General features: G+C 38.9%; 1 protein-coding gene across 4 annotated transcripts; it reads right to left on the reverse strand.

The window, feature by feature from the left end:
* Window positions 1-328: 328 nt before the first annotated feature.
* On the reverse strand, window positions 329-10,206 carry LOC114296873 (K(+) efflux antiporter 3, chloroplastic). Of its 4 annotated transcripts, none has more exons than XR_014350686.1 (10): window positions 9,588-10,198; window positions 9,290-9,411; window positions 7,361-8,017; window positions 7,185-7,222; window positions 6,725-6,885; window positions 6,528-6,641; window positions 5,752-6,408; window positions 5,063-5,140; window positions 4,231-4,365; window positions 329-671 (listed from the first exon to the last, which is right to left on the reverse strand). XR_014350686.1 is itself a non-coding variant. In XM_082905935.1 (4 exons), exons 1-4 carry the CDS (start codon window positions 5,872-5,874, stop codon window positions 546-548), a joined length of 462 nt encoding a protein of 153 aa, XP_082762061.1. In that variant the 5' UTR covers window positions 5,875-6,408; the 3' UTR covers window positions 329-545. The 4 variants fall into 4 exon arrangements, 1 of the variants encoding a protein (XP_082762061.1); XR_014350685.1 differs by having other exon boundaries at window positions 6,725-6,888; window positions 9,588-10,196; XM_082905935.1 differs by lacking the exons at window positions 6,528-6,641; window positions 6,725-6,885; window positions 7,185-7,222; ... (1 more) ...; window positions 9,290-9,411; window positions 9,588-10,198.
* Between the last annotated feature and the right edge of the window lie 1,125 nt (window positions 10,207-11,331).

The raw sequence follows: 11,331 nt of genomic DNA on the forward strand, positions 1-11,331 counted from the left end.
CTTAGGAGCAGGAAATATCAGGCATTGAGATGGTGAAAACACAAGCCATCCACACCAGCCCTTAACATTAAACCCTAAAATTTGACATATGGTCGTTCCCTTCAAACAATTATCTGTCAGGGCCAATGTGGTCGTAGGCAAGGTAGAATCATTGTGGTAGTAAGTAGAACCTACACAAGGTGAATTCATATAAGAACCACATTAACAAAATTATTTCTCCACAACCATTCATTCATTCAATTATTCATCCAAAATTATTTCTCACCTGTAACCTGTGCATATACAAAATTATTTCATTCAATTATTTGTCACATGTAACCTATGCATATACAAAATTATTCATCCATCCATTCATTCATCCAATTCTCAACCATTCAATAAAAATATTTCTCCACAACCTGTAGCATTCAATTTTCAATCATATACACAACTTAACTATTAACCGTACATATCAAAGAAAATAAGAATCCATAAATATAGTATAATCTAACAAATACATATACTATCCGAACCAACAATTACAATTCAAACTAAAAAAAAAAAACTTAATAACAAAACATATCAGCTGTACATGTTTTCCATAAAAAAAAAAATATAATGTAAATTGCGCCCATGCAAACATCATCAATCTGGCCCAAAAACATCACTGTATCCATGCCAACATTATCAATCTGCAACAAAAACCAGTGAGGTAAGTAATAAAAAATGCAGAGCTTGATTTTTTTTTAAACAGAATATGGTTCAATTTATTTAACAAGTGGAGTTAGCTTATGGAGAAAGAAAAAATTAGATAACTAACTCAGATGAATTTAGATGAATAACACAACGAATATACCAATTGATATACCAAGACTATATTACTAAAAATCAGTCAATGATTCCTTTTAGCTTAACATATTGTTATTTAAACTAAAATAGGCAAATAATGATTTATGAGGATATAACACACAGTATCAATTATACAACAACAAAGTGAGTTTATCAATTAGCTTTTTCGCACTGTTAACGCCCTTTTTGCTTTTTCGCACCCTTAACGCCATTTTTTGATTAAGTTTAATGCATTTTCAGCTCTAACTCCCAACCTACTCGTGCTAATTACATTTCGTCTGTTGTCACAGGTCCTATTTGTCACAGGCAATGTAGCCGTGACATCCGTAACGTGGTTCGGGGGCTGTTTCGCAGTTTCGCCCCTTTAACGCCAATTTTCGGTTAAGTTTAAGGCGTTTTCGGCTCTAACTCCCAACCTACACGTGCTAATTACAATCCGTCTATTGTCACAGGTCCTATTTATCATGGGGAAGGTGGCCGTGACATCCGAACGGTGGTTCAGGGGCTGTTTTGTATTGTCGCTCTCTTAACGCCCTTTTTTGGTTAAGTTTAACGCGTTTTCAGCTCTAACTCCCAACCTACATGGACTAATTAAATTCCGTCTGTTGTCACAGCTCCTATTTATGATGGGGAAGATGACCGTGACATCCATATGGTAGTTCGGGGGCTGTTTCATATTTTCGCCCCTTTAACGTCCTTTTTCGGTTAAGTTCAATGCGTTTTCAGCTCTAACTCCCAACCTACACGGGCTTATTAAATTCTGTCTGTTGTCACAGCTCGTATTTATGATGGGAAAGGTGACCGTGACATCTATAGCGATCCCAGGTTTACCCTTGTTGTATAGTGATCCGGACATGTGTCCGTGGATGTTGGTAGTTGTTTATTATCTTGTTTACATCCTTTCTTACGTTGTATTTGAGTTATAGGATGTGTTGAGCGGGTTTGTTACAGGTTGGTTGAGTTTAGAAACCAAAACTAGTTGCCCAGATTTTTGGCCTGTACGCTCGAGCGGAGGTGTTGGCGCTCGAGCGTAGATTACGTCCATCCAGTATCTTGTTGTGCAGTGTTGTGAGCTCGAGCGTAGAGTTGGGAGCTCGAGCGGAGTCCTGGTTCTGCAAAAGTGCTGGGCGAGTGCATTCTGCGCTCGAGCGGGAGGTTGGCCGCTCGAGCGGAAGTCTGTGAGTGGCCGCTCGAGCGGGGTGTTTTACGCTCGAGCGGAAGACTGGGTTTAAATCCCGAAATTGTGACTTTTCAAATCACTTTTTCACTTTCTCTTCTCTCTCTTACTTTTCCAAAATCACCATTGTTGAGCCTCTCACTCTAGACTCTACCTTCTCTCTAGGTTGTGATCTAGTAGGAGTGATTTACTCACCTTTGGCCTTTACAAAAAAGTTGTTGATCGTCGAGGGCTTCATTTTAATCTGAAAATCTCGAGTTTTGGAGCACGTTGGGTTTTGTCGTCTTCTCCTTTGGGACTCCGAAATTGAGGTAGGGATAACCTACTCCTCTCTATGGGTTTTGTCTTTAAATTTTGGTATTTTGAGATGTTGGGCTTGGTTTGGTAATTTTGTGAAAGTTTGGGGCTTTTGTGTAATTTTACAAAAGTTGGGGTTTTATTCATAATAAACCTAGATGCATGTTTGGCATAAAAAAAATGGAATGATTGTTGAATCATTGATGAAAATGGGACCTAAGGGTTGAAATGGTAATTATGGAAAATGGCCTAATTACATTGTTTAATTAATTGGGATAATTAATTGGTGAGAAGTGAGGAAATGAAATGTTGATTGAATATCCATTTGTGCATTTATTTTCTGTTTTAGAAATAACTGCTTTGGGCTATCGGTGGAGGATAGTCGAGATTGTTGTAGACAATGCATGATGATTAGGTAAACGGAAACTAATCAATGGAATGTGTCATAGAACTTGACGGTTGATAGTATACATTAATTGTGTGTATTGTGTGATTGTATATAGAACCAATGTGTTTATATACGTTATGTGTAGAGGAGGAGATAGGGGATGTACTCCGCGGTTTAGGGGAAGATAGGGGATGTACCTCTAAACCGGATAGGTATTGGGAGGAGATAGGGGATGAACTCCGTAGACACAGCTCATATGCTTGTCTAGAGAAGTGAAGATAGAGCTCATATGCTTATCTTTGTGAAGTGTGGATACAGCTTGTATGCTTATCTGTGGATATTGTTGATATACATATCTGTTGTAGAGTGTGGATACAGCTTGTATGCTTATCTGTGGATATTGTTGATATACATATCTGTTGAGAATGTGGGTATAGCTTTTATGCTTATCTGAATGTGAGATATAGTTTTTATACATATCTGTGGAAATGATGATAGAGCTAGCATGCTTATCTGTTGAAAAAGGGAAAATGAAAAGTAATTGGGACTTGTAAGTCGTTGACATAAATATGTAATTTATGTGATTGTATCAGTGTTGACCAACGATCAATTGCTAATGTTTTAGTCATTGTCCATGGTTGGTTTAGTGTATTTCTACTGGGCTGTGGCTCACCCTATATGGGAATATCATTTTCAGGTACAGGAAGCATGCCACCTCCAAGGACATAGCTTGGAAGGCTAGAAGCGGACATAGTGTAGTGGTTTTACTCTTGATGTATTACATGTAACTTCAAGCCAAGGGCTTAATGTGTAAACGAGTTAGTACTCTTTTGTTGAAACCAAGTGTTAACTTGGAAAGCTGTAAGCCCGTAGGGCATTTTGTTTTGATGTTAACATGTAATACTTATGTAATGAAACTCAATGAAATAAAGGAATGTGGTTAGTTTATATGTAAATGCTTGTCTTATTTTGAGGGCGTTACAACATCCATACGGTAGTTCCGTCTGTTGTAAAGTTTTGCAAATCAGAAAGAGCATATATGAGTAAAAGTAGTTCCGAGTACAAAAATATCAAAGGATAGGTTAAGTAGATAAATGATTCCCATCTTTGGTTGGGAAGTTAAATTTTGTTCTTCTGTTCTATTGTTAATATTTACCTAAGTTGAGGGTACGATGGTCATATTGCTATGTTAGGGTTTTGTATATATATTTGACTGATGTAAAGTTGAGGTTAATGCTTATTTCAATATATAAAACTTCTTCTTCTTCTTCCTCCTAAATCTCAACCCTAAATTCCTTCATTTTACGTTATGACTGATGACATCTAAGGAATTTAGGTAAAATTCCCAAAAATTTCTTTTCCACAAGAAACAACTGAATTATTTTTCATATGTGACTGCTAACACCCTCCAAACAGTTGACATTTCATCTCCAAAACCTCACTCTACGAAATCATCACCCTAACCTTGTACCCAAGGAATGAATATGAAACAGTGCACCATAATTAAAACACAACACATGGGATAAAAGCATGGAACTACCTGCATGTCAATGGAAGTGCCAGTAGTAACAAAAAATAACCCAAGCAGCAAGCCTCTAAATGGCCTTATATCAGCTTCAATCTGTGTTCGGAAATTTGTTTCTGCTAATAATGCCCCAGCCAAAAATGTTCCAAGCTGCACAGTGAACGCAAAAATCACAAATTACATAAACTAATAAATTTGAACAATATCAATATCAGGTATTCTCCATCTTTGAGAAATATATATCACACCGTGTCACTGAAACCCAACTTCTAGGTTACGAGTGAAGTCCCAGCAACTATCAGTAGGCAGAGAGCAACAAAATCTTCTGAGCTCCTCGCTTCTGCAACCACTTGGGATTCATATATTTGATTTAGTATGTGCATATCATATGACGACATGACTTTGGAGATTTTCTGGTCTAGATAACTTAATGCAAACCTCAAAAACTCTCCGAAGAAGGTATTTTCCTCCCAGCGAAAGCAAACCAAGTCCACGTAATGCAAACCAAGTCCACGTAAAGCCTTCAAACTTTCTTTAGCAAGCATTGGCCAAATACTTTCCTCCACCAAATTCTGCAGAGAATGACAAGCCAAAAATTTAAAGAAAGAAAGAAAGAAAGAAACGAAGAAAGAAGGGAAATATTAAGCAATACTTGAGCAGTAAAACAGGAAGCACCAAGAAGCTAAATTGATTTTTTACTGATTACAAAAAAGAGTTCAATTAACTTAATGATAGAAATGTAATTATTGCATAAACCATGCTGCAAATTCACAAGGCCAATGCTGGCAAACTCTAACCAACTTATTTAATCGACAGAGCAACCTTGAGATACCTACAACAAAATTACCTGCAGGACAAAAGCTGAAGAAGACAATGAAAGAGCAGCACCGATCACTATTGCCTCATCAACACTCCTGATGTTCACCTACAAATTTTTGAAATCAAGACATCAAACAAATACATGAAATTTCAATGTTCAAACATGGATCACCACATGGTAAATACAATTTCTATAAGTTTATCCAAGTGTCAACAAAAAGTTTTGTAGACAATTTGAAATATAGATGAACATAATAAATGATTCAGCAGTAACTAACTCACATACTGATATGGAGATTGACACCTTAAAGTCTATGCTCAGAAAAGGAGAAAGAAAACATCCATATGGGCCCTACCAACGGACCATTGTCTCACCATTGGTATCACATTATAGGGGGACTGTTTTCAAGGGGTTTGGTTGAACCCAAACAATTTTAGCTACTTCAGATTTGAGAAAACTCAGACAAATCAGATGCATTTCAATAAATTGCCTATCAGGGAGTACTTTTGTAATTTGCCCCATCTAAAGTAAGCTTGCAAGTAGAATAGGACAAAAAAGTTCAAAGTAGTTGGCAAAATCACAACATGAGAACTCCACAACAATAGTTTTTCAATTGCCAAATTTCCCACCAAAAACAAGGCAGGACACAACAATGGTAGTGCATTTCAGGATTAGATTTACTGACATTAAGGAAAATAAATAAATAAAATTCTCACCAAATCAGGCCTTGAGTGAAAAAAGAACTCCAATATTCTTGTTCCAATAGCCCCATTAGGGGGAAGCTCAAATGCTGTGAAAGCAAGAGTGGACAACACAACCTGCAACAAGCCATAACACATAAAAGTTAACACAAGAAATATAACATGGACCCAGAATTAATAGGATCATTATTATTTTTCTTGCAGAAGAGCGTTTAGTATAGTTATCATTTTTTTCTTAGAAGACCTAAATTTGCATCCTTCTCCTGTCTGATATCTCAAACATATTCTACAATTTGCATTGGTCAAATCTGGATTTGTTGCTGGAGGAGGAGGTCTGACAGCAATGGATCCACGTCTTGCTTTCAAGGGTGCCTTTCTCTTGGTTGTGTTCGACATGTTTTCCTTGTCATCTGTTGAGACAGGGAGAATAGAAGAAGTGGGAGTGCTGGTCTTGTGATGTGGTGATGGCGGGGGCAAGAAATTGGTGATTCTTCGCAAAGGCAATCTCAATCTTGAGGGACCCAATGGTGGTTTTTTCTCTGCTATGGTCTTCTGTGCTTGGTTTAGAGCTGACAAAGCTGGAGATTGAGCAGAAACAGCAGCCAAAGCTCTAGTTTCTTGTTTTAGTCTGGTTTTTCTCTCCTCTGCTAATTGGTTCTCAAGATCTCGAACCTGTTGAGTAATTCAAAGAACAATTGGCTTAAAACTCGATTCCTATCTTTCAAGCCAATAAATAAAACATCCATTTCCTTTGTTAGAACATCCATCTAGAAATTGCCTTAAAACAATACCTTCTATTGAAGACTTCTGCAGAAGTGTTCTGTAGAACCAAGTGGTAATTGCAACGACTGCAAGCTATCCTGCAATTTCTTCATTTCCTTCTCATCATGCTTGGCTTTTTCTGCCTGTTTTAAATTTATAATCATGAGTTGCAACAGCTTTTGACAAAAATAATAGTTCTTGGAAAAGAAGTTATCTTTCTGCATACCAGTTGCTTATATTTGACAAGCTCTGTGAGGTCTGCCTGTTTACGAGCAGGTCCATGCTCTATCCCTCTCACACGGCTAGCAAAATTAAGTGAGCACAGAGTTTCTCCCAAATCAGCAGCACTTGGGCTGATCTGGACAAACATCAGGGTCTTGCAATCTCCTCCTGCATTTCAAGTTCCAGTAATTTGTACTTGAACAAAAGGCAGTAGATAGAAATTGACTTTCCGTTGCAAAAATTTATATTTTAGATTAGGATCCTATGTAGTTAATTCCCGACAATTAAGTTATAAACAATTGAGCACATCAATTACTCATTCATTTTTCTCATTACGAAAAGTATACTTTTTGAACAACAGCGGCATGGCAGATTATAAGTGGCACTACAACATTTAAAGTGGATTCTAAAGCACAAAAATCACTTCAAGGAAGCAAAATACTAAAAACACCAAAGAACCTCACCTAGAGAGCTCTGCAGCATATGAGTAAGCTTGGAATTCCTGGCTTGAACAAAAGTAGAGAAACAATAAGGAGAGTGTAAAGGACATAAAAACATGAGAGATAGACACAGAGAGAGAGAATGAGATGCCTGTATGGAATGTGGGCTATGTTACATGCAAGAGCCGAATATAACTTACTTTTTAGCAGGTTGGTTGGAGTTCTTCCATTTCTTACCATTTCCATCTCTAGATGACAACATAGATCTATCACTTTTGTTTCCACCTTTTCCACCCGAATGTATTGGTCTCTGTGCCCTTGGCGACGGTGAATTTGTTTTCTTGTTAGTTGAAGCTGGCAAAGAATGACGCCTACTGAGATTATGATTCTCAATTCCATCTTGGTCCAACCTTGGCGAGCCTTGTGCTTTCAGTTTTGCTTTTGCAGATTCAGTTGCTGCCATGTAACTTGGCACTGCAGGTCTGTTTTGTACCCCATTCTTCGCACGTTCCTGCTTTGCTGCAGAAGAAGCTGTCCGGGCAGATTTATGAGTCTCATTGACAGTTATATCTTCCCTACATCTTAACTCTCCATTTGTCACAGGAATACCCTCATGTTTTCCACTATTTTCTGGAGGCTGGGATTCTATTGCAGTTTGATCATCACATAACAAATCATTTGCCTCAATCACCACTGGTGGGATTTTAAGCCAGCAACTTTCTTTGTTGAGGGAATTGGTTTCCACAGGAGGGATGTTGACCAGCGTTTGTGGGTTAACCTTCTTTATCTACTGAACTTGGTTCTGTGGAATTATACTGTAGACGTAGAGACTTTGCAGTGGGGGATGAAGCAAGAAGCTATAAAAGACCCCAAAAAAATGAGGTAATCAGTCACCTGCAGATATGAAACAAAAGGGCTACAAAGGAAAAAACCAGAGATCAAGGGATCAATATGCAATTGAAATGGGTACATACTAACAATTAGTTATTACTTACTACTTTTTAAACTTAAACCTCCTCACCATCAACTATGAGGTGTGCAAAAAATTCAAAAGTTAATGAGCTTTCTATAGTTAATTTGATTGAGTTTTGTTTTTTTCCAAGTTATGTCACAAGTTTATCTGTTGCCAAATCATGTCGTCAGAATGGTTTGAACTTGTAAAAGCCTCTGGAGAAGATTTAAAAAATTATGTCTAACTTTGCAACTTCATATGCCCATTTTGCTAGTGAACAATGTTAGCCTAGATCAATTATTAAGACCTTGATCAATCTACAAATTTAATTTTCTAAAAGCCTTTAGGTAACAATGGTGCCACTCTTTGGCAAAGCAACAGTCTAGGAGATATGGTTTTTTTAATTTTCTTCCCTTAGAAGGCATGTCATGTCCTATCGTTAAGTGTTGCAAAGCATATATTAGGAAACAGTTTCTATATGCGTGGATTAAGTTCTAAATTTCCACCATTTAGAGAGATTCTGCTTTTCTTGACCAGCACCAACTTTAAGTGCCTCTAGATTTCCATCATCGTCCTATATGAGAGCAGAGACAATATGTTTTTCCATCAATCAACCATGATAAGGTAAGCAACTTAACTTCTAATCAGCTATATATGGACTCACAAAATGGATAAATAAAACCAATCCATAGGTAACATTTTTTAGAATGAAGAGAATCAAGCAAACAAGAGTTGAGTTATGACATGAAATATAGGCTGCCAACAATTTGATAAATGCTATGAGTGCATGTCAATATAAGGTAGACAACATTTAAAACGCCAAAAGCACAGAGATGGCAAAAATTTTCAAAAAGCCCCACATTATAAGGTATATTTCAATTAAAAACGCATGAAATATTAAATTATATTCCACAAACACGATGTAAGAAATCTGGCTCTGACCCTAAAAGTGCACAAAAAATTAATTTAGGGTTGACAACTTGGCTATTCAATTTCAACCAAACAACTGACTACCCATTAAGGGTAGTAAATTGTAAGAAGAAAAAATTAACTAATGTATATAAATATATAACCTCTTGTTTCACAGAACAGGAAAATATCAATTCATTGACTTCTTTAGCTAATAGCGGGGAGCTGCAACACATCCAAAGCTATTTTAAGACCATAAAATTCATACCCAATTATCAGCTCACTGATCCAAGCCAGCAGTAGCAACACACAGTCGGTAGCAACCAGAATGAAGAAGCAGCAAGCAACCAGCAACCAGCAACCAGCAACACAGCAAGCAGCTACCCCTTCCTTCAAAACAGTAACAAAAATAGCAGCAGCATCAGCATCTAGAATCTTATAAAATAAGCCACAATTACAAGATAAGATAAGCCAAAAGCCAGAGCTATATAATAAGCCACAACTTAAACAATGTAGACTAATCCACGTGAAAACACCACCTGAACATAATGTTTGAATATACTTACCAATGCTGGTTGTTCCTAATGTCCTAATTTTCCCCCTGTTCCACAACCCCTTCCATGGGTTTGTCTCCTGGGTCTCTTACTATATACTCTCAGTATATCTTGCACTGCCGCACGTACGACTCCCTCGCCCGCTTCTATAGAAGCTGGCTGCACATCACCAATGGCTGCAGTACACTCATTTGATACCACCTCTGGCACACCTTCACATACGGCACTAAGCTGTGAAACGTCATCATCCGCTGCATTATTGTCATGGTCTATTGCTTGGCGTCGCCCTCGACCTCGCCCTCGCCCTCGCCCTCGGCCTCTACTTACACCACGACGGCCGCCACAACCTCTACCCCTACGTGTCCCTCTGGTAGGTGCATGGACCTGGCCCTCCCCCTCCCCGTCAATGTGAAAGTCATGGGTAATGAATGGATCAACATGGTAGGTGAAGGATATATGTGGTGTAGGAGATGATGGTGGGGTAGGAGATGATGGTATTGTGAAAGGGTCGGGTGCGGTCAATGTCGATGCAGAGGGAATCATAGTAGACAGACATGCAGTAGACAGTGGTGTTAAGGGAGTCACCGGGGTACCAACTGCTGTCCTATATGGTGGTGGTGACCAGGAGGGGTCCAATATATGGCCATGGTGTGTGGAAGTAGGTTCAGACATTAGAGGATCTACCTCAGGGGAAAACTGGGATGTGTAATTGGTACATTCAGGTGGGGAAGTCTGCGGTGTATGCATTGCTGTAGATAGACCATGAGGGGACAGGACCATGGAAGGCCCCTCACCAAAGTGTTCCATATCGAAATAGTCCGATTGATGTGCATGACGTGCTGTAGGATGCGGTGGAGGCATTGATGTCGATGGCTCAGTGGATGGTATATTCGGGTGCGGCATTGATGTCACTGTAATATCTACCCCCATATAAGGATCCTCGCCAAAGTGGCCGAAATCTAGTCGATCACGTCGGTGTGCCTGTTGCAAACCATCGTACAATAACTCCCGTATCTCGACAATGGCATCCGATTTTTCTCTAGCATCGCGTGTAATATGGGCAGTGTCTGCCATGTGATATGCCCTCGTAACTCTACGAACCTGTAATGTAATGGTAGCTGTGTTACATAACCATCAATGCCAAATAACAAACATATACAAACTTAAGCAAATGTTGTTTTGGAGAATATAAATAACTTACCAATCCCTCTAAACTGCCCCCGACGCCTTGGTATCCGAAGGCAGCAATGTCACTCGGATTACTAAGTACTAGACGTGTATGGCGGCGAAACCATAACATGTATGGGTCCGAAGATGTAAGCACTTCATTGCTCCTCTCAGCATGGACAATGGTGTTACGTCTGTTGTTCCACTCACCAATAAATGACTGGTATTCGTTTGCCCAATCAATGCCCATTTTGCCACGCCTATCCCTAAAATGCATAGCCAAGTGGGCGTCAAAGCGATCAGGCACACTCTAAACTCGCCCAAATTGTCTAAGCACCCGGTCGGGAAGATGCCAGTCAATGATATCGAAGCATATAAGTGGCACTCGCGCCATCCATATGTCTCGACCAACAGTGCAATACGATGGGAAGCTGGTTATGATGCCATCCTCTGTCCCGTAAGGCTCCCATATGAACTGCAATAGCAATGCAATAATTTAGAGATCTATTCGTACAACGGAGGTTGACAAACAAAAAAATGGGTAAATTCACATGAACAAATTACAAACCTCTCCCTCCACCATGCGGTC

This window comes from Camellia sinensis, chromosome 14 (genome assembly GCF_055761805.1).
Source record: "Camellia sinensis isolate YWXY chromosome 14, ASM5576180v1, whole genome shotgun sequence".
Classification (NCBI taxonomy): domain Eukaryota; kingdom Viridiplantae; phylum Streptophyta; class Magnoliopsida; order Ericales; family Theaceae; genus Camellia; species Camellia sinensis.

Bases quoted from the DNA above. Each gene is read 5' to 3' on its own strand.
- LOC114296873 (XM_082905935.1), bottom strand. From the start codon at position 5,874: ATGTGTTATGGCTTGTTGCAGGTTGTGTTGTCCACTCTTGCTTTCACA. The intron at 5,141-5,751 runs GTGAGAATTTTA...AAAAATTTGTAG, and splicing joins TTCACTCAAGGCCTGATTTG to GTGAACATCAGGAGTGTTGA. The intron at 672-4,230 runs GTAGTTCCATGC...TTTTTGTTGCAG, and splicing joins GCACTTCCATTGACATGCAG to ATTGATAATGTTGGCATGGA.